At 53.6% G+C, this 22,638-nt stretch overlaps 1 protein-coding gene and 1 long non-coding RNA gene across 2 annotated transcripts in view; one reads left to right on the forward strand and one right to left on the reverse strand.

The window, feature by feature from the left end:
• Positions 1-4,257: 4,257 nt before the first annotated feature.
• Positions 4,258-14,990, reverse strand: LOC103656730. Its single transcript, XR_566669.2, has 5 exons — positions 14,721-14,990; positions 11,810-12,929; positions 7,944-8,068; positions 7,617-7,684; positions 4,258-5,551 (listed from the first exon to the last, which is right to left on the reverse strand). It is a non-coding gene; the product is annotated as an uncharacterized LOC103656730 (long non-coding RNA).
• A 403-nt stretch (positions 14,991-15,393) lies between these two features.
• The window catches only part of CCN4 (cellular communication network factor 4), a 37,545-nt gene continuing 30,300 nt past the window's right edge, over positions 15,394-22,638 (forward strand). The window contains exon 1 of the mRNA XM_040626066.1: positions 15,394-15,615. Coding sequence (XP_040482000.1) covers positions 15,547-15,615 — 69 coding nt within the window. The 5' untranslated portion in view covers positions 15,394-15,546. The remainder of the gene's footprint in view (positions 15,616-22,638) is intronic.

Below are 22,638 nucleotides of genomic sequence, written 5' to 3' on the forward strand. Positions count from 1 at the left end.
TCCATCCATCCATATATTCATTTTCCCAATTCAGTCATCTTTTTGTCTATTGTTTTCACTTTTTATGCTTTCTTTTCCTTTTCTTCTTTTTCTCTTTGCTCCCTCTCTTTCTCTTTCCCTTCCTCCCTTCCTTCTTGTAAACCCTTAACTGAACACAGCTCAAATACTAGGGCATACACAGCTAAATGAAGACCCACTTCTGCCCCCCAAACATTTCAGAATCTCTTGAGAGAGTTCAAAGTATATCCAAATAATACTACATGTAGGGCATGTGTATTTTATGTGTAAAATTGATAACTGTCATTTTAACTGTACAGGGAGAAACAAAATGTTACAAGAATGAGCAGGGGAGGGGGAGAGAGAGAAAAAGAGAGAGATTGAAACCTCTGGTTGAGGGTGCAGGGAAATCTGCAAGGGGGGGACATCTGAAGTGGGAAGCCCTAACAGCATTCCAAGCAGCAGGAATGGTGGCTAAAGAGCCATCATCTGGTCTGCAACTCTGTCTCTGATTCCAGTGTAGACTCCTTGCCCTCTGTCATTGCTTCACATACTGTGCACTCTGCAGGGACATGAACTACAGCAGGCTTGTCCCAAACTGCCCAGTGCCCAGCATGCTGCTGGATGGTTGAATGATCCATTCACCTTTCCTGTCCCCTCCACTCACACCTGTTTTTCTCCCAGAAATGGAGCCAGCGTGTGCTGGGAACTAAGATTCTAGAGTCGGTCCCTAGTGCCCCAGGAATATGGGTGTGGCAAAGGCCTCACACCTTTCTCCACACCACTGCCCACCCCTCCAGCTTTTCTTTTCTTCCTTTGTCCATTCACCCATTCCTCCTCATGTCAGCCCTGCTCAGCAGCCCTGGGAGCTCCCTTTACCTGGAGGGTGAAGTCACTTCCATCTCGACATGCTCTTCATTCAGCATCAAGCTCTCTTCTATGTCTTTACCTCATGTAGCCTGAGCCCAGCTTCTTCTGCTACAATAGCCCCACAGGCTCCTAACTGGACTCCTTGCCTCCAACACTCTCTCTGCCATGCTCCTGCCTAATAGCAACCATAGGCAACATTCTAGAAGATCTGACCACATCTGTCCTAGAATACTTTTTTAAGTGGCTCCCACAGCCCTTTAAAGGACATGTAGGCCACAAGGATCTGGCCGCTCTGCAGGTCTCCCAACCACTTGCCCCCAGAGTCTCCTGCAGGCTGAGCTCACAGACCCACAAACATGCAAGGGTCTTTCCCACCCCTGGGCCACCTGCTCTTCCTTCTGCCCCGAAAGCCATGTTTCCTTGCTCCACCTCATTGAAATCTACCTTTCCCGTCTCAGCTTCCTCCCACCCACCTCTGGCCCCACATCCCACACCCTCAGAGGCTGAGTGACCCATCTCCTTGGTATTTCCATAATTCCTTGTGTTTGCCTCCATTGTGACCTTATTGCATGGTATTGAACTTAACTATTTTCTTGTATATTGTGTTTGGGGCCGCAGCTGTGTTGACTGCCGTAACCCTAGCTCCTTCCAGTGTCTGGCACTGGGAAAACCACGATCAGTGCAATAGACAGCAAGACTGCAACAGTGTTAAGCAAGAGCCACGCTCTGGGTTCCAACCCCATTCCTGCCACTTACTAGCCATGAAATTTGGAGCATGTGATTTAATGTACCCACACCTCTGTTTACTCACATATAAAATAGAGCTGAAAGAAGGACAGCTGTTTGTTTTGTGGTGAAGATTACTGAGTGGATATGTGTTAAGTGCTCTAAACGGCTCAGAGATCTCAGTAAATGTTAGATTGCATCGTGAAGGTGCGCATTCCTTCCTCCACCTGAAATTTGAGTCCCTCCTCCACCCTCCTACGTAGTGACCAGACTGCTCCACACCTTCAGTGTGCCCTTTAGGACCTGGCCATGGCTTTCCCAGGTTTGCTCTCCTTGTCCCTAGTGCAGATGACCGGAATCTGCCTCATGGGGAAGCTGCATGCAGACCCGCCATGACCCCTCATGGCCCTGCAGTGGCCAGGACCTCGGCTTGTCCCCTTGCTCACCTTGGAGTACCCCCCATGAGTGTAAGCCTGGCTCACAGTTGGGTCTGCGGACACTTGACTCACTTTACAAAGACTCTAATGAAAGAATCGTCCTAGCAGGTGGAACAGCTGGGCTGGTGCAGAGCGCAAGGGGCCATCACATCACTGTGTCTCCATCTGTGACTTGGAAGCTGGACACAGAACCAGGAAGAACTTTGAGACCATCTAGCACTCAACAGCGCTCAGAGAGTGACATTACTTTGCAGAGGCAAGAAACCACGGCCGTCTCCAAACGTTCCAGACGGTCTTGGCAGGAAAAGGCGCTAAGCCAGGGATACTGTCTGACTTCTAGAATCTCCCAAGTGTTCAGAACTCCAGGGAATAGGGTCATATTCCAACTGGTTGGGCTTCTGCTGAAGTAAGATGAGTGTCGTGCCCAGGGGAGAGAGTGACTGCCCCATTCCCTCCACACCCCAGCTGTTCGTCTCCATGCTCTGCGAAGGGAGAACAAACCCAGTAGCCGCTGGCTTCCCATAACCTCGGCCCACAGTCTACTCGGCTGAGTCACAGCGTGGTGGCCTGGGCCCTGCCTCTCACCACGTCCACTCGCCCTCCCCTGGAGAATTTGTACTGATGATTGATTCAAGAGTTTTGGCCAGGGCACACGCAGGGAGCCGGGGCCCAGCCCGGCCACCACACAGACATGGTCAAAACAGACAGATTTACGAGGCTGTGAGGCCAGGCAGAGCATCTTGCTGTGTGTGCTTTCGACCAGGGCCCTCTGTGGGTGGAGAAAGGGCTGAACCACCCTGAAGGTCTGGCTTCAAGTCCACCTCTGTTGATTACCAGCAGCGTATTACGGACTGAATGGTGTCTCCCCCAAAATCCCTATGTTGAAGTCCTTCCCCCCAGAACTGCAGGCTCTGGCTGCATTTGGAGATGGGGTCTTGAAAGAGATGATTCGGGGAAAAGGAGGTCCCTAGCGTGGGCACTAATCCAATATGACTGGTGTCCTTATAAGAAGAGATCGGGGCACAGACATGCCCAGAGGGAAGACAATGTGAAGACACGGAGAAGCCGGCTGTCTTCGGGCCCGGGAGACAGACCTCAAAGAAACCAGCCCTGCTCACACCCCATTCTCGACTTCTGCCTCCAGAAACATGAGAAAATAACTTTCTGTTCTTCAGGCCGCCTGGGCTGTGGTACTTCTCAATGGCAGCCCAGTACACTCTGTGATCCCCCGAGCCCCCCTGCCCGCAGCTGTGAAGTGGGTGTTCTGCCTGGCGTCCTAAGGTTACCATGAGAATAGAGTGAGGCTTGAACTTTGAAGTGCCTGGACCATGGGAGATTCCCCCCAGATCCTCCTTCCCCTCCCTGTCCTTTCTGGGACCAATTTCCTTTGTTCTTTTTTACTGCATAGTAGCATTCCACAGTACCGTCACCCTGGTCAGTCTAGACACTCACCCGGGGAAGGGCATTTTGGTCGTTTCCAGTTTGGGCTGTTACAAATAAAGGCTCTGTGAGCAACCCTTGCACAGACTTTTGTGCAAACATACGTTTTCCTTCCTCTCCCATCATCCCCCTCCTCCCGCCCCTGTCTCTTTCTCTCCCTCCTCTCCCTCTTCTTTCCCTTCTCCTTCTGTTTGCCTCCTCCTTGGTTTTTCAATTTCTCTTAATGTGTTTGGTTGTCTGGGTGCCGACGGGGGAAGCCAGCTGCCTTGCCCCATCCTTGGCCCGCTATCATCAGTGCTTTCAAGATTCCTCTCTTGGTCCATTTCTTTCCCCTTTCTCGAAGCCCTACCCGCCGTCCTTGCCCTCACAGCCACGGGCAGCATCTCCAGCGTGAGCCTTGAACGCGTACGTACACTTGTAGGAAGGGAGTGCGGTCACCTGCCTCTGACTTGGGTTCACGTCAGTAGCGCTGGCTGGAGGCCTCCTTCCCATCTCACGTTCTTCCTCCAACGTGGGGTGTAAGTTCTCTGCCTGTGGCTCTGTATCTGTCATCTGTCATCTCTAACTGCCACACGGGACCCTCTGGCCTGCATTGTCAACAGTTTACTCCACTTCCCCAAGGTGGGAGGAAGTTTGCCTCCAGCTTCTTATCACCACAAGCAAAACCTGGATGAGTGTCCTCCCAAAGGTCCCATGTGTGGTCCCCAGTGAAATGTCTCAAGGCGCATACACAGGAGAGGGAGTGCTGGGCCATAGGACATTGTTTCAGGTGGTTTTATTAAGCAGTGTTAGATTGCTCTGCTGAGCAGCTGCCCCAGTCTACACTGGGAGGGGTGCGTGGCCATGCAGGCTTCCTCTCCCGTGGATCATCTTCAGGAAGCAGGGGTAGTGCGTGGATGTGCTTTCAGGAGGCAATGACTCCCAGCCCTTGGTCCCAAGCATCCGCAGCTGACAGACAAGACCATCATGCAGACACCGCCTTACCTAGCCGGAGCTTAGAAGGACTGAGACTATAGCGCATACGGTGCGTCTAGAATGTTTTTCTCCCAACAGCCAGAATGTGTGAACCAGTGTGTGTGTGTGTGTGTGCGTGTGTTTCTATTCTGGTTCTGAAAGAAATCCTTGTCTTTCGTAGTCAAAAGGTTGAGATTTCTGAAAGCCAAACCCAACACCGAATCCTGGAGGGACTGAGTGATAATGCAAACTGAATTCATAGCCTTACAAGGAAGGAAGCATGGAGAGAGTGGTACCCTCAATATTGAGATGGGGACAGGTGGGCGTTTTCAGTGAAGCTGAGGACCATGGACTCCCTGATTCTGAAAGCTTCCTTTTCCGGGTGGAGCAACGCTCCCTCCCCATCTAAGAGGATCATCCTTCCCGCTCTGGAGAGCCCACTAGGAAATATCCTGCATGTCAGGAAGGGCTGGTCCTTCCCAAGACCCACTCCCACCACCTCTCACGGCCTCCAGGTTGATAGCCGTGTGCAGTTTCCAGCAGCCCTAGGGGATACGGTCGTCACCTACCAAGTTTTGCCAATTTATATCAACAGGCACTTGAATCATGTGCGTTTATGTGATTCATAAGGATGTTGGACCAGAGTGAAAGAAACATGATATTGGATCAAGCCTTATTTATTGACATGAGCTCATGATCCAGAGACCGGGGTCCAGCATGTCAGTTCAAATGGCTGGGAGTGGTTCTCACAGTCCGTTTGGTGGAGACACTGAAACCCAGACCCAAAGATGGCCAATATGGAATGAAGTTGGCATACCAGCACTTTCTTGGTGTTTCATAATGGACTTAGGGAGACTGGGTTACTGGGATGGATTTTTTTTTTTTTTTTTTAGTCCATCTGCTCACATGCCCTGAGTTATACCCCCAGGAGGGTCCCGGGCATGTCCACATCTCCAAGCCTTTGGAAATGCACTGGTGATGGGAAAGACGCTGATGCGGACATCTTTGGCAGGCCGCTGCTGACAGTGGAAGCAGCTCCAGCCAACGGGCTCTCTGAACGCAGCGAGGATGATGAATACCTCAGGTGGCATGGCTGTCATAACGGGCATCAGGGGCAAAATCAAAACCTGGTGGACGTAGCAGGGACAATGCTCAAAAACCTGCTACCTCCTTCCTCCCAAATCTGCACGGCCCCATTCAGTACTCCTGTATGTAAGCTCTAATGCCTGAAATTCCATTTAAAAGAGTCCCATGTGCAATCAATGGAACCCATTATTTCCAGCCTGACCCAAGCTGAGGGAAGGGGAGGGTGTGTGGTGCGAGATGAGGTTGGACGGTAGTCAGGGGCAGTCCTGGGCACGAGGTAAAGGACATTGGTCTTTCACAGCTAGAAAACCCCACTTTCTACTGGGGCCTTGATAATCTCCCTTCCCTCTGAACAAACACAGCTTGTACAACAGAGATGGGCGTTTGGATACAGAGCCATGGGGCCTTGAACTTGCAGACAGGAGGCCTCCTGGATGGGGCTGGATAGGGAGTTGGTCTGCCCACCACCCCGCAGGAAATGTTGAGCAGCTGGGTTGACTCTGGAAGCCCCAGCGTTCCTGAGGGCCAGCTAGGGCACCCCCGCCCCACCGCTGTAGCTGGGGAGGCCCTGACTTCCAACAAGGCCTCTGCTCTGCCCTGTGTATCTGCCCTGAGAAGTCAGCGCTTCTCAGGATGGCTGCTCTCCCAAGATGACATTGCCCCTGGTGAGCCCATGTCACAGAACCTGCGCAGTGGCTGTGGTGGTGGTGAGAAGTCAGGTTGCACAATGTCTGGAAGGTGGAGATGAGAGGATTTATCAAGAGAGAGACAAGAAAGAGTGGGAGGAGGAGATCCATGCTTTTGGAGCCCCTGTTATGTCCCAGGCATCACGCCTAGTTTTCATAAGTGTCACTGTGCTAGGTTGAATGACCAAGAAGCTATGTCCATGTCCTAACTTCCGGAGCCTGGGGATATAACCCTATTTGGGAAAGGGGTCTTTACAAACGGAAATAAGTGAAAGATCTTGAGATGAGATCAGCGTGGACTCTTTGGATAGGCCTTGAATCCAATGACATGTGTCCCCACAGAGACACACAGAGGACAGACACATGGACAGAGGAGAAGCCATGTGAGTGTCAAAGCACACATTGAGGCTATGCAGCCACAAGTCAAGGGATGCCTGGGGCCACCAGAAGCCAGAAGAGGCCTGGGAGGATTCTCCACTAGAAACTCCAGGGGGACCACAGGCTGGCCAACTCCTTGGTTTCTGGTTTCTGACCTCCAGAACTATGAGAGGATAAGTGCCTGCTGATTTCAGCTACCCAGGCTATGGTCATTTGGGGGGCAGCCCTAGCACGCTAACACAAGTGCTCCATGGCAACTTCATAACCCCCAACAGAACACATCATCAGCCCATTTTACGGATGAGAAATAAGAGGTTCAGAGAATGTAAACAGCTTGTCCAAGATGAAATGCTGGCAGGAACTGAAGCCAATTCGGGCCTGTCTGCACCCACAGAGCACATGCTTGCTTACTCTGCCCTGTTTTTCAGAGCCCTCACTCAGACTTACCAGGAAGTGTTTGTTTAAAAGCAAATTTGCAGCCTTTCCCAGACACACTGACTCAGAACTTCTGGGTCGCAGTCCTGGGAATTCGTACATTTTAAAAATGAACTCCGTGCACAATTACTTTTGAGAATGTCCAGGCCACACTGGGCTGCATCTAAGGCTGGCCAGATGCCCAGGAGCTCAAGAAAGAAGCCAGACAGGCCCATCACTGGCCCAACCTAGCGCCCCGCACAGCACAGAGGCCGGGATGTCTCCTGCAGCCTGGCTTTGAACCCGCTTCTCTGAAGTTCCCTTCATGGGGCTTTTGAAAAGCCTGTGCCAAGGACGAGAGTGACATTATGCCCCTTTCCACAACCAGGCTGCTCACTGCTTCTGAGCCTGGAACCCAGCACTCTTCCTGCAGAATGTGCACCCACCTTTTCCACCAAGCCCCACCCCCAGGGCTCCAGACCACTCTCCTTTCTTCCTCGACCATGCATGAGCCCTGGAGCTTGGCATGGCCCTCGCTCAGAGAGGCATACACGTGGGTAAGGGGCCCTGGGGTCTGGGGTCCAAGCCCTAGCTCCACCCGTCTCGTGACTTTGACCCCTTTACGCACCTCTTTGAGCCTCAGTTTCTGCTTCGGTAAAATGGGGATGATGTCAGCACCTGCTTCCTCCAGTCGCTCTGAAGTAATGAATTCATAAAACATGGGAAGAGTAAAACAACAGCGAGGAACTGCTACACAGCGATTAGAACGGGCCAGATCCAGACAGAGCACTGACAACACCAAATGCAGGGGAGAATATGGAGCAATGGGAACTCTCATTCACTGAGGGTGGGGATGCAGAATGGAGCGGCCACTTTGGAAGACCCTTCAGTGGTGTCTTACAAAAAGAAACATACTCTTACTACAAAGCCAACAATTGCGCCCCTTGCTATTTACCGAAAGGAGCTGAGAGCTGACGTCCACACAAAAACCCACACGCAGATGTTTACTGCAGCTTGACTCGTAGCTGCCGCACTTTGAAGTAACCAAGCCGCCCTTCAGTAGGCGAATGGATAAGTAGCCTGTGGTGTATACAGAACATAGAATGTTCTTAGCGCGAAAGAGACAGCGATCAAGGCACAAAGAGACACGCAGGCATTTTCAGAACATATCTCCACGTGGAAGAAGTCCATCTGGAAGGGCTGGCTGGCTAGATCCTGCGTGATTCCAATTCTATAACGTTCTCTGAAAAAGGGCAAAACTGTGGACACAGTAAGAAGATGGGTGGTTGCCGGGGGTTGGCGTGAGAGGCGGTGCACGCACGGAGCACAGAGGATTTTTAGGGCGGGGAAAATGCTCTGGGCTATGTTAACGGACGCATGTCATTGTACGTCTGTCCACACCTATGGCGTGTACAACAAGAGTGAGCCCTAAAGTGCCTGTGGACTTCGGGTGATGATCGTGAGTCAGTGTTGGTTCATACCTGGTAGAAAATGTGCCATTTTGGTGGGTGACGGGGAGAGTGGGGAGGCTGTGTCTGTGTGGGCAGTTAGCCTATGGGAAATCTCTGTACCTTTCTCTCAACTTCATTTCAAACCTTAAACTAAGAAACGAAAGCCTTAAAACAAAACAAAACAAAAAAACCAAAATACAAACAAACAAAAACCACGGGGAGGGCTTCGGCGAGCCGCCAGCACAGAGAAGTAGCCCATGCTGCCGCCTCTCCCAGGGATCTGAGACACAGAGAGGCGCACGTTTGCTTTGACGTAAGACTCACTAGAATTCCATGAGGGAGAGAACACTGTCCTTTTGGAAGAGGGTGAAGGAGGTCTGTTTGTATAACCACCATCTCTGGAGTCACTGTTGGCTGCAAGGCGCAGGGTCAGCTCAGAGGGGCAGAGATGGGAAGGTGCGGTGTGGTCCTGGGAGAGTGTCCCTGCTGCCCCCCACAGCAGCTGCCTCCCTGCCAGCTGGGAACCCCAGGTGGGAGCGGCCCTGATGCTCCGGGCCAAGGGCCCCCAGAGACCCTGTGGCAGGGGGCAGGAAGGGGTCTCGGGGTGGACAAGTTCAGGGTACATTTGCATTTGCGTTCAAGGGGTCTCAGCAGAGAGGACCCTGCCACCCCTTTAGGAGAAAGCCCTGAAATGCCGCCAGGGAGTCAGGAGCCAGTCAGCCTAGGTGGCACTGCTGTCCCTGTCCTGCTGTTTCTGTTTGTCTTTCCGCATTTGTACCTGCCCCCACCCCTGCTCATTTTCGTCAAAGAGTCCGGCAGACTCCCAAGCCCTGAGGACGGGGAGGACTATGGGATTTTACTGAAGGAGGCAGGGACAGAGAAGACCTGGGGATACTGGGTCCCAACCCCCAGCCATGCTGAGGAGAGGAGACTCAGGGGACACTCAGGGTGACCCAGGCAGGGACACAGGCAGAGTCTCCGTGATGAAGAGCAAAAGCATGTTAGTCACAACCGTGTAGTCAGCATCCACCACAAACTGGGCACTGATTTAGTCTCCGTCACGGCCCGAGGAGGTAGATATGATCTTTACCCCCATTTTACAGACAGGAAAACTGAGGCTCAGACACTAGAATTGGCTTCCCCAGGATCTGCCATCTGATACATAACAAAAGGAGAGTTTGGTGTAGACCCACCTGACTCCAGCGCCCTTGCTTTTCCCCTCTACCTTCCCAGGTGAGACAAAAGGGGTCCTGGGGATCCCCACCTATGGCCAAGGCTGACACTAGAGGCGTTCTCCTGCCCAAGTCAGTCGTTGCTCTAGAACCAAGGAGGAAGCAGGGGAGCCACCCAGGGGCTGCCTGTGACCCCGGCCTCCTGGAGCAGACCTAGATGTTCTGGCTGAGTGCGAGGGAGCGTTACCTTGACCCCTTAGAATCTAGGCAGTCCTGGAGTCCAGTGTCAACCCTTCAGGGGTTCTTCCATTCTCGCTTGGGGCCCAAGAGGCTAGCAGAGCCCCCCTTCCTCCCCGGGCCCCTGAGCAAGCACGGCAGGGAGGTGGAGCAGACCCGCCTCCACCCCGTCTGCCTTCTGAAGCAGCCAGCTTGGTTCAGGAGAACTAGCCTCTGTCTCCCAGGCCGGGGTGTGCTGCATGGGTCTGAGGGGCCCCAGGAGCTGGCCTCGTGCTGCCTGCACAACATGGGCTCGGTGCTCATCCATGGGGCAAACAAATGATAAACAGTCTGTGAGCAGATCTGGCGCTTCCTGGGAGCCTGGTCCTGAGCGTCTCTAGAATCTTCTGTGCATCTGGTTCCGGTCAAGGCGGCCTTACTGTTTGGCATAGGAATGCTCTCAAATGGCCTCTGTTCTTGAACCCCCTCCTCCAGCCCCTCTTTGGAATTTATTTACAGCTCTGGCAGGTCTGCTAGAGGAAGCTCCTAGAAGCTGTGTTCAGGCTAAGAGAGGGAGACAGCTGGAGACAGAGACCCTGGGAGAGGCTGAAGCGGAGGCTTCTGGTAATGAGGCTCTAGCCAAAAGCTGCCCCGCGCTGCCTCCCCTGTCCTTCGCCACACACGTCTGCAGTGCCTGCTGCGGGTCCGGGCTGGGTGCAGGTCACAGCGCTGACCTTGTCCAGACCCTGCTCTGTGCTCCCAGCGGAGGCCAAGTGGTAACATCCATGACAGATGAGGGGTGCTCTGGCGCCCTGACGATGTTCTCAGCTGGTGGAACACACGCTCACGCAGCACTGACTCCGGGCCGGAAACAGTTCAGAGCCATCAGCACCTCCCTCATCCCCGTGTTAGAGGCAAAGAAACCCGCACACAAACCAGAGAAGTCACACACAGCAGGTGAATGGCAGGAGGCAGGATCCCACCCAGGCCTGTGTGTTAGCCACACAGGAACGGCATCAGCTACAGTGACAACCAATGGTGAGGCCCGAATCGCACAAAAGCCCTCCCACTGGCCTGTAAGGGGACTTGTCTGGGCCTGCTAGGCCGGAGCTGGAGGTCACGTGATGGCCCCTCATGAGGGTGATGGGATGGGGCGGAACCTGAGGATTGCACCCCGGGGAAACTGAGGAACGGCAGAAGCCACACACCAGAAAGAAGGAGTGAAGGGATCAGAAAACCATAGCTGGAAGGAGGCTGTAGGGGGCTGCGTCCCGCCTTCATCTGCAGGGAGAGCTCACAAGTGCCCCAGATGCAGAGCCCACGCTCTGCTCTTGACTCTATATTGTGACTTACTTGCTGACCCTTCAGCTCTCTGTGCCTCAACCTCCCCAGATATATAGAGAGATGAAGTCAGTACCTCCCCCTAAGCAGAGCTTAGCACATAGTTCATGCTTCATATGAGATTATTAAATCAAAACCCTCCCTAAGTATTTTACAAAGATACATCCTGACGGCAGCAGTTCAAGGATGCAGGAGCTTGCTGTTGAGGGTGGGGGGTGGGGAGACATGGGGAGAGCAGGGGAAGTGAGAGTGAGGAGACAATGCTACATGCAGATGGGGCCCTGTGGGGCCCTCCCTCCGCCCCTCCTTCCTTCCTTCCCTCCCCCTTCCCCCTTCCCTTCCGTCTTCCCTCCCCCTTCCCCCTTCCCTTCCATCTTCCCTCCCCCTTCCCTCCTGTCTTCCCTCTCTCCTGTCTTCCCTCCCTCCTTCCCTCCTTCCCTTTCCCTCCTTCCTTCCTTCCCTTTTTCTCTCCTTCCTTCCCTCCCTCCTTCCCCCTTCCCTCCTTCCTTTCCTCTCTCCCACCTTCTCTCCCTTCTTCTCTCCCTCCTTCTCTCCCTCCTTCCCTCCCTCCATCCCTCTTCCCTCCTTCCTTTCTTCCTGCTTCCCTTCCTTCCCTCATAGTCCATACACGCCCTCAGCACCTCCACGGCTGCTCCCGTCATTCTCCTGGCCGCTCGCTTATCGTGTGTCTCGGGCACGCGCTGTGCCAGGTTCTGTGCGGCTACGGGGGATCCGGCGCCAAGAGGAAGATGTGGGGCTGGTCTCACCGTTGCACCTCCCCGTCAGTGAGACCCACCAGGGCCTGTGTTGGCAGAGCAGTCAGGGAAAGGAGACATGGATGCAGAAGACAAAGATGTGGAGCCCAGCCTGGCAAGGCCTGGGAACTGGAACATTCCAGACAGTGGACTCATCCCCGCACGCATTCCTCCATCTGCCCATCCGTCTGTCCATCTACTGTGTTCATTCATTCCTGCATCTACTCATTTATTTGTTCCACACTTGGTCTCCTGGAAGAAAGTCTTGTCTTGAAGTCGCTGGGGTCCAAGTTCGGATCATGGCTCTGCAGCGCCCCAGCGGATCTCCCCAGGCCTGGCTCCCTCAGCTGCAGGGTGGGGATGGGGGTGGGGGTGGTGCCAGAGAGAGGCATGCTGTGAGCGGGAACTGAGAGGAGGATTCAGTAGGACAGCGAGTGTTGCTGGAACGTGCTGAATGGCCCATTAATGACAGCTAGAGTCCCAGTCACCGCCAGCCAGTGGCTTAGAGATTGTCCAGCTCGTGTGTGGAAAGTGCCTGGCCCTGGGCCCCCACCCACCAAGGCGGACCCCAGCCACACACGCAGCCTGCACCATGAGCTCTTTCAAGACGCCAAACCCCCTAACCAGGGTGGTCATAGGGCAACCAGGTCATACTGACCCGTTCCAACGCCACCATTCACAAATGCTGGGGCACACCTTACCTGTCTCGTGCACTAACAAAATCCTGTTTCTTTACACAAAGGAAACTGAAGTACAGAGAGACTGTTGGTTGTCCAAGGCCCTCCAGTAAGTGGCACCGCTCTGCCTGAGTCACCATGTCACCTCTCTCCAGGTGTCATTGGTGCTGAAGGATGGTGGCTCCAGTGGGAGCAGCTGGGTCGTCAGAGGCTTCCCCAGCAGGTGCAGGCGGTCAGCCCTGTATCGTGCTTTGGGGTATCTGTTCCAGTTGCTCCTCACCATCAGATTTCCCAAGACGACCCGGCATTCTCTGGGTTCTGCTTTGCTCCTATCAGAAATATCGAGGACCTTTTTTTTTTTTTTTGCTTTTTTTTTTTTTTAAGATTTTATTTATTTATTTGACACAGAGAAAGAGACAGCCAGCGAGAAAGGGAACACAAGCAGGGAGAGTGGGAGAGGACGAAGCAGGCTTCCAGCAGAGCAGGGAGCCCAATGCGGGGCTCGATCCCAGGACACTGGGATCACGCCCTGAGCCAAAGGCAGACGCTTAACGACTGAGCCACCCAGGAGCCCCAGCTGAGCCCCCCAGGCACCCCTTGAGAGGCTTTCCTAGGTCAAGCTCACTTGCTTGGAAGTGTCGGATCCTGACTCTGCCTTTGTCAGTCAGTGTTCTGAGTCTTGAGTTCCAGCCCCAGGTCTGCCTCTGACTTAGCATATGTCCTGAAATCAGCTAGCAACTCTGAGTTTCCACTCTGTGTCCCTTATGGTCATCAGATATTTCATAGCACGGGACCAGCCTGTACCTGGTGTTCATCAAAGGGTCACTGAACCCGGATTAGCACCTAACACCTTGCGTGACTCCTTTAATGACACCTGCTCATAGTACTGGCTTCGTGGGACTTAACTTTGAAGAGCAGCAAGTAAGTGCATAAGAAGGAAGCAAGGATTCACATTTACGGAGCAGTCTCCATGTACCATACACCCCCCCCCCTTGGCCACTTGACATGCATGATTTTTTTAAAGTCCCATATAGCAGTTAGGAGGCATTTGGCGCCAAGGAATAAAATACCTAAGCACTGCTTACACAGTAGGTCACTGAATTAGCTCATAAAACAGAAAGTCTGGAGGTAGCTCTTCCAGGTTTGGTTCAGTAACACCGTAAAACCCCAAAGCCCCAGGCTCTTTTCCTCTTGCTGCTCTACCATCCTCAGCACAACGACTTTTCATCCCCAAGCTTGTGCCTCATGGACCCAACATGACTGCTGAAGCTCCAGCCATCAATTCTGCACACAGAGTAAAAAGAATGAGTAGAGAATTGTCTCCTTCCAAGGGATTCAGTCTTTTCTAGGAGTCTCCAGCAGATCTCTCTTTATGTCTCACTGGCCAGAATCAGGTGAGAGGCCCAGCCCTAGGTCAATAAATGGAGAGGGGCGCCTGGGTGGCACACGGTTAAGCGTCTGCCTTCGGCTCAGGGCGTGATCCTGGCGTTATGGGATCGAGCCCCACGTCAGGCTCCTCCGCTATGAGCCTGCTTCTTCCTCTCCCACTCCCCCTGCTTGTGTTCCCTCTCTCGCTGGATGTCTCTATCTCTGTCGAATAAATAAATAAAATCTTAAAAAAATAATAATAAATGGAGAGACTGTCAGAGTCATCTCTTGTGGGGTCACATCTATGGTCACAATCCTACACCACACCGAAAAGCCATGCACGCTCCACAAGCCCTTGTAGAGGCTGCAGGAAAGGAGAAGAGAGGGACTGACTGCTATGGGAACCACAGGGATGGGACCTTGCTGGGGTGTGAGAGGAACAGCAAGGCGGCCAGCCTGGTCAAGTGTAGCAGAGGGAGAGTGGACAGAGAAGTGTGTGGGGAGGTCTTGGACGCCTCGCCAGGACTGGGGATTGCACATAAGTCAGTGGGTGGGCTCGGGGAGGCTGAAGCCAGGAGAGATTGGTTCAGTTTTCCAAGGTTCACTCTACTGGCCCTGGGAAGCCGTAGAGGACATAGCAGATGGGTGTCAGGAGGGGAGGCTGGGGCCCAGTCAGAGGGCGGTTGCTGAGATCCCCACGGGGAAGAAGGGGCTGGACAAAGGTAGATGGGGCCCCAGAGGAGACCCCTTACCTGTGTGGCAGTGTCCAGCAGGGGCCAGGCGAGACACCCAAACCCACCAGTGATAACAAGCGTCCAGCTGCGGGGAGACAGCGGCAGCTCCAGAAGGGCCTCTCGGGCTGATGATAGGGAAAGGGAATGTGTGTAAATTGGCCTCCATGGCTTTAATTTGTCGTGGAGGGCTGATGAGAAGCTGAGCCCCAGAGCTGAGTTCATTTGTAAATTCCTATCATTTCTAGATGGCCGCTCTCGAAGCCGTCCTCCTTCGCTTACAGCCAGGGAGAGAAGAGTGAATGATGGCAAATGAAAACCAGAAGTAGGAGCAGTTTGAAGACATGGGAGGGAGTTTATTTCCCTGCGCTGGGAGCATGTTCAAAGCCCCCCCGCCCGTCCCGGGGTAACTGTATCCCCGCCTCCACCTTGCGCCCTCCCTCGATTTCCCCCTCCCCACCTTTGTGAAATACCTCCGCAGGATGACCCCAGCTCCTTCTGTGAGAATTTACTGCCCCAGTGTGAAATCATAGCCCTGTAACTTTCCCTTTAAGAGCTGTCAGAGCCGAAGAGGCTGGCCAAGCTTGGGCTGGAGGTGGGGACAGAGGGAAGAAAGGGAAAAAAAAAAGGAGAGAGGCAGGAAAAGTTTTTTCAGAGGAAAATGCAGGGTTTGTCCTTAACTCTGACGTCAGATCGTGCTTTAATAACCCCCCCCCCCCCAGGGCTGTGGGAAGAGGCATATCTGCTGCTCCTGATGGGCCAGGCCAGTCTCTCGGCCCAGCTCCCCGGAGAGGCGACTGGATCCTCTGGGCTGCTCGGTCGATGCCTTTGCCCCTGACTTCCAGGCATGAGGTGGTTCCTGCCCTGGACGCTGGCAGCAGTGACAGCAGCTGCCGCGGGCGGCGCCCTGGCCACGGTGAGTCCTGCTTGCAGGGGCTTAACGAGGGGACCCAGATCCCTTTCTCCAGCGCGTTCCGCTACATGGGTGGGCAGATCAACAGGGGCTGGAAGTGTGGGGGCAAGTGGGTGCCCACATAGGGGCCAGGGCGAAGCCCAGGGGGAGGAGGGGGGCTTGTGGGGTCAGCTGATCCTGGTGTGGGGGGGAAGGGGCAGCCGCCGGAGAGTACGAAGCAAACAGGTGGTCCATGACCTATTTTCCCACCTGAAACTCAGCAGAAAGGGGCACTTGTTGGAGCGGGGAGTCGGGTGCCGGGGCTCCAGTCCCAGCTCTGCCCAGGCTGGCTGTGTGACTTTGGGCCAGTCACTCCTCCCCGAGCAGTGCTAAGCAAAGACATTGGCAGGAGACTTCTAAAGTCTTGGGTTTGGAACATGAGTCTCCGAGTGCTGGAGATACTACCCAGAGAGGAGTCAAAAAACACCCAGAGAAGCTGGAAAGGAAAATGCCAGCTTTCAACAAAAGCGCCTCTCTTGAGCAAACATTGCTTGGGGTGATTTCCGCCCCCAACCGCTGAGGCTTTGGGCTGGCACAGCCCTCTACAGCTTCTGAAGCGCGCTCGTTGGGACCCTGCACATGACACCTGCGGTTTCAGGGGATCCCAAGGGTTCTCTCCCTCCTCTCACTATCCCAAGGCACTCCAAAGGGAAGGGGGAAGGGACTGCACCTCCAAGAAGCCAGGGGAGCAAGACGTGTGGCAGCACACAGCCAGCCTGCTGGCTGTGGGTATAGAGACAAGCCCAAGGCGGGCAGGAGGTGGGCAGCTGGGAGGAACTGAATTCAAGACCCCACAGCCCCGGCCAGTGCCTGCTGCCAGACGTAAAGGAAGGCGGCAAGAAGGGTTTCATTACCCACTCCCAATGACAGTTTCCTTTGGGATCAATGCGCCCCATTTGTGGAAGAGGGAGCTGAGGCTCGGGGGTAAAACGACTCGCCCACGGGCTTAAAGACACGGGTTCTGATTCAACCGGACCTGAGGCTGAGAACTGGCGGCCGACCACAGCCCAGCTGCCTCTGGAGCTGGGGGATGAAGGTTCCTCTAAGCGCCCTAGTGGGTTTAAGGAGGGCAGGAGCATATCTGTGTGATTCGTTGTGAAATCCTTTGGACATTGCATGGTGCCTGCCCACAGTGGGTGCCATGCCGTGGTACAAAAAGAGATACTGACGTCATTTTACAGAACAAAGAAACGGTAGCTCAGGGCAAGCAAGGGACTTGCCCAGGGTCTCACTTTGAGTTAATGGCCAGGGCTCTAATTTAGATCTTCCCCTGCCAAATCCTGCTCTTTCTTCTAGAGCTTTCCTAGCTTAGGGGAAATGGAGCATTTCCCTACAGACTGGAGCAGCCACGAGGAGCCCAAGCAGCCTTTCCTGGAGGTTGCTATGGCTGGGAGGACAAGGGGTGGATGGAGGAGAGGTAAGAGGTGGAAGGTAGCAGGAGTCTGAGTGAGGAGAAGGAAAGAAGCTCAGGCAGGGCCAAGTGCACTGGAGCCCATTACCTCCCAGAGCAGGTGGTGCTGGGGATAAAGGGGTCCAGATCCACGGGCTTGGCCACGGGGCCATGCAGCACGGGAGCCAAGAGTCCAGACAGCCCCAGGCAGCAGGCTGGAGGGGAGGCTCCTGGGAGGAGGTCGGGCACCTCTCCTCTGTGCAGCCCCCCGCCTGGGGACCTTCTCTGGGCACCCAACACGACCCGGCCCACACTGGTGTCCAGATTCAGGCGCTCCCAGACAAAGCCCAGCAGGAGAGCTCTCGCAGCATCCTGACGCCCCCAGCGAGGGCTGTGAGACAGATGGCGGCCAGGGCTTTGCTTTCTAGCCAAACTCCATACATGGCCGTCCTCTGCTCACTAATGTATAATAGGAACGCAAGTTCCTTCAGGGGCCCAGTGGGATTTTAATGGAAAAATGATTATAGATGTTCATATGGAAGAAAAGGTTTGTGAGAATTGCCAAGAAAACTTTGAGGAAGTAGCATTCTGAGGGAAGACTTGCCCTCTTGGATAGCGAAATATTATCTAAAAGTTCTGTCATTGGAGAGCAAGATGCCAAGCAGGAGGAGATAAATTGAGGAGGACAGGGCAGTGAGCTCAGGAACTCAGCCGAGTCGACTTGGGAACGTGATCTGTGATAAAGGTGACTACGGATAAGACTGGTTTTTCCATCTCTTTGTTCTTTTCTCCCTTCTAAGTGGACAGAACCCACCCTGCGCCAGAAGAAAGGGACTGCATTTGTGGGTGCTATCATGTCCCATGCCAAGTGCTCTATACGTATGTGGCTAAGACCTTCCTCGGATCACCCAACAGACATTCACTAGTATTTATTGAGCACCTCCTGAAATCCTCATTGCAATATTCTGAAGCAGGTGTGATGATCCCTCTGAAACTAAAGGTCGGAGAGGTTCAGTAACTTGCCCAAGGTCACACAGCTGGTAATCAGCAGAGTTGATTTTGAACCTTGCTCCCGCGCTTGGCCATACCGCCTGCTGCCCCCTGGTCCGTGTACTTGCAGAGAAATGAGAGGCACACAGTTTCTGCCCCCACACAGCGTACGGGCTGGAGATGGGTGACAGCCGGCCGCGCATGGGGAAGCAAGGAGGCAGGGGTGGAGTCATCCAGGAGAGAGAGGCTGGGTGCAAGCTCACTTGGGACGAGCTGACAGTGCCGGCCCTGTCTTCTCCCGTTAATCAGGGCTCACAGCCTCAGCCCTACCCAGCTCCCTGATGCTGCTGGGGAGTGACCGCAGGGCTGCGTCAGGGAAGCGTCTCAGAAGCCTGTGACTGGGTAAACAAATCATGTGCCAGCAAATTCCTGGGCACACATTAGGTCTGGGTAGTCCGTGTGCAGGCGAGACCCATGCCCCTTCTCCTGTATAAATGTACGTAAGGATGGGCACAGGTGTGCGCGCGCATGTGTGCCTGAGATCGTGGCTCGTCTGAGTGTGCAAATCGCCATGGTGTTATGAATGCACATGGATGCACGTGTAGGGTATGGAATACAAGTTCATTCTCTGCTCCTAGGACCAACCGCAGAGCAGTGTGGCCCAGGACGCAGCATATCCCTTTTAAAAATGTGAGAACATAAATGATACGCCTTCTTTACATCCCCAGTCCATAGCTTTGGATCCGAGCCAGCATTTCAAACCCCACCCCAGGCCCCTGCTCAGAGCCTCTTCCTGCAGCTTAGAGGCTCTGCTCACAGCTGCGGCCCCTCCCACTCGCCGCTTGTCCAGGATGCTGGCGTGAGTGCGGCACGGACAGGCATTTTCCACCTGGCACAGCGTTTGGCAAAGCCTCACCCTCTGGAATGGCCACGGGAGCCGTGCTCCTTGGAAAACCAGACCCTGACCACAGGCGGGGCAGTACCTCCGGCCCGTCAGTGGACTCACCTCCCCCAGGGTTTAGAAAAGGCCCCTGCCCCATGCCAGCAAAGCAGCCAAATGCCAGGAGGCTGCCTTCGGCTTTGTACAAGGATTTGTGCCTGGGTTTCCTCCCAGGAACCTTGGCCATCTCTCTGGGCAGCAGGGAGGGGCCGTTACACACACTGTGGGTTCCCTATGGGAGCAAGGAAAGTAAGACAGCAATGGTCCAGGCTGAGGTCCCAGGAGGGGCTGGGAGGCTTGCCTACCACAGCCAGGGAAGCAAAGCAAGGAAGGAAGTTTTGAGCAAGAACTGCTGAATACTGCGAATGTCTAAGAGCAAGGCTTCGGCACATCATACATTCCTTCGACACCTCTGGAGCTCCCCAGGTCTCAGTACCACTGACGATCGTGAAAGCAAACACTGCTGAAGTGCTCACGGTGTCCTAAGCACTGCGTATATCGGCTCACTTGAAAACCACACCAATGAAACAGGCAGCATCCTTATCCCGGCACCATCCAAGGTGGCCACTTGCCGCATGAGGCCACCAAGCGCCGGAAATGTGGCTCATCCCAAGTGAGATGTTGAACACACACCAGATTTCAAAGATTCAGTATGTGCACAAGAACATCACCTGCTCACTGTGATTTTTCTATTGACACCATGTTGAAACAAGAATATTTTTAATGTATTGGGTTAAACAAATAGAATATTTAACAAACTTTCACTGGTTTCTTATTGGTTTTCAGTGTGGCTGCTAGAAAATATAGAATTCCATATATGACTCACATTGTGTTTTATTAGACAGTGTTGGCCTGGGAAGACGCAAATGTACGCAGATGGATTTTAATAGGTGGAGAGGGAAAGATAGTGAGGGGTCTAATCCCAGCTCCTTCACTGAGCAACTTTTTTCATCTGTGAAAAGACATAATATTAGCACTTGCTACCTTGGGTTATTGACAAGATTAAGAAATGAAACAGAGATAAAGCCCATGAATCCGCAGCACACCCAAGGGGAGGTGGGGACACGATTCACTTCACTCCAATAGCAGGGGTGGGGGCATCCCAGCTCGAGTGGAAGCACTGGCCACAGACAAGTGCCAGGTCTGAACAAATGAGCAGGGGTTCATAAAGACCCCAGACTCAGCACCAGGTGGGTGAGAGGAGGGGCAGACTTACCCATGGGCTGTGCTGGGCTCAGGGCTGAGTTTGTCTCCGGAAGCTCCCAAGCTTTCTACATCCTGGCCAGCTTCCCAGCGCATTTCGAGGGAGTCTATGAACATGTTTGGATTATTATATAGGAGAGAAGTACTAATGGTGGCTGTGATGACGATGATGGTGCTGATGGATGGTGGTGAGGACGAAGGTGATGATGATGGTGGTGGTGGTAGTGATGGTGGTGCTGTGATGAAGGTGATCATGATGAAGGTGGTGATAATGATGGTGCTAGTGGTGATGGTGATAGTGGTGATTGTGGTGGTGATGTTGGTGATGATGGTGACAATGCTGCTGATGATCGTGACGATGTTGCTGCTAATGATGGTGATGGTGATGGTGATGATGAGGATGATGGTGGAGGTGATGATGAGGATGATGGTGGTGGTGATGGTGATGGTGGTGATGATGGTGATGCTGCTGCTGCTGATGGTGGTGACGGTGATGGTGATGGTGAGGATGATGGTGCTGGTGATGACGCTGCTGATGGTGGAGGTGACGGTGATGAAGATGGTGATGGTGGTAATGGTGATGAAGATGGAGATGATGGTGATGTGGTGGTGGTGGCGAAGGTGGTAAAGACAACAGTGGTGGTGATGATGTTGCTTATAGTTGAGTCTTACCACCCTGGGTCCCTTGATGCTGTGCACAGTTTCGTAGCCCATCCACTTACTCGTTCCATGGATGCTGACAGCCTTGCTGTGCACCCAGCCCCTTCCTATTTCTAGAGATACGGTGATAAATGCTCAACTCTGTCCCACTGTCAAGAATGGTTCATGTGCTGGAGGTAGATTTCTACACTAGCAGAGAGGAGCACGTGGAGGAACCCAAAAGGAAGCTCTGAGGGCTTCAGGAGAAAAATACCGATTTCAGGGTTCTGAGCCTGAATTCCTGGGGAGAGCAACCAGGTACGTGCACATTACCTGGCACCTTGGTGATTCTTAACACACACCTAAATTCAAAAATCACTCCTGTCTCTCCTCCAGCCTTGACATGTTGCTCGTCTGCCAACTGTCCTCCTGTTCTTCTCTATGAAAGGGGGAGGCGGAGGGGGGAAGGGAGACAGAATCAGAGGAGAAGGAACTGTGTCTCTCAAAACATGAATAATGGACATTCCAGGGGCTGTGATATCATCTGTGCCCTCCCCCCACAAGGCCCTCACTTTGGAGACAAGTCCAGGCTTGGGACGTCAACTATGGATCTGCTAAGTCCTGGTAGGGGAGAGTGGGAGGAGTGAGAGGAAATGAGAGTCCGGGGCCCAAAGAAGAGGAAGGGAGGGGTCCAGCCCTGCCCTTCCAGGAGTCCTGCATTGAGTTGGAGGTGAGAGAAGAGGCATGTGCTTTGAGCCTGCCCAGGGCAGGATGTGTCTGGGGGTGAAGGTTGGAGGAATATTCTGAGAGAGCAAGGATGTGTCACCCTGTCCTTGGGGCAGATGGTGGGCTGGCCTCGATGCTTGCCTTCTCTGTGCTTGTTATCTGGTTTTAAAAATGAGGAAGTTGGACTTGACCCCTAAGCTTGCTTCCAGCTGAAGCCACCAGAGTCCTAGGGTCCATTCACTCATTCACTGGGCGGCCCACCATCGCACCAGCAGCAGGGCTCATGGGCTGTGTTTCTCATGCTATTGCTCTTGGACAGGCATCACTGACTTTGGCACCAAAAGGGGTGTCCCACGTTCTGGGATGACCCTCCAGACATGCGTCCTCCCCTTAAGGTGTCCAGAGATGATTTCCTGTTTGCCTACATCTCTTCTTTCAACTCTCAGAGTGGATCACTGGTCTCATAAAGCTGGAAAGCACACCCCCAGCTTAATCTCCATGGGGTCCCCCCATGTCAGGGGTTCCCCAGTCAGGCTTACAAGTACTACCTACAAAGAGCAATCCTAGGCTCCCCAAGGCCTACTGAGTCAGCCTGTGCAGGGATCCAGGACTCCAGAGTTTTAACACTTCTTACCACAGATGAACCTTGAGGCTTTGCAAGTTTGGGAAGCACCCTGGAGGGTAACAGTGCCCTTGGAGGACTTCTGTCCCTGACTGCCTCCCCATCTCCGTGGGATGGCTCCATCTGCCATTGTCAGAAACCTGTGACCATCATCCGCCCTTGTCTCCAGCTCCTCACTCCTCCCAGCTGCCAGTGGGAGCACTGTGACCTTCAGCTGGGCCTTCCTTCCAGGCCTCCAGGGGTTTCCTCCGACCTAGAGGCTCAAGTCCACACATGGAGCTTGGAGGGAAGAGAGTGATGTGAACTTTGCAAACAAGATGACAGGGAGTAAATCACGGAGTTTGAGTTTAGAAAAGGGCTCATTTTGAGCACCTCACTTAACCTTTTTGAGTCACAGTGTCCTGTGACCCAGGGATCTACTCCTGAATGTCACTGAGCCAGGGGATGAGCTGGGTAGAACACAGAGGCCAGGGCAGT

Source organism: Ursus maritimus, unplaced genomic scaffold (assembly GCF_017311325.1).
Source record: "Ursus maritimus isolate PB19 unplaced genomic scaffold, ASM1731132v1 scaffold_9, whole genome shotgun sequence".
Lineage (NCBI taxonomy): Eukaryota > Metazoa > Chordata > Mammalia > Carnivora > Ursidae > Ursus > Ursus maritimus.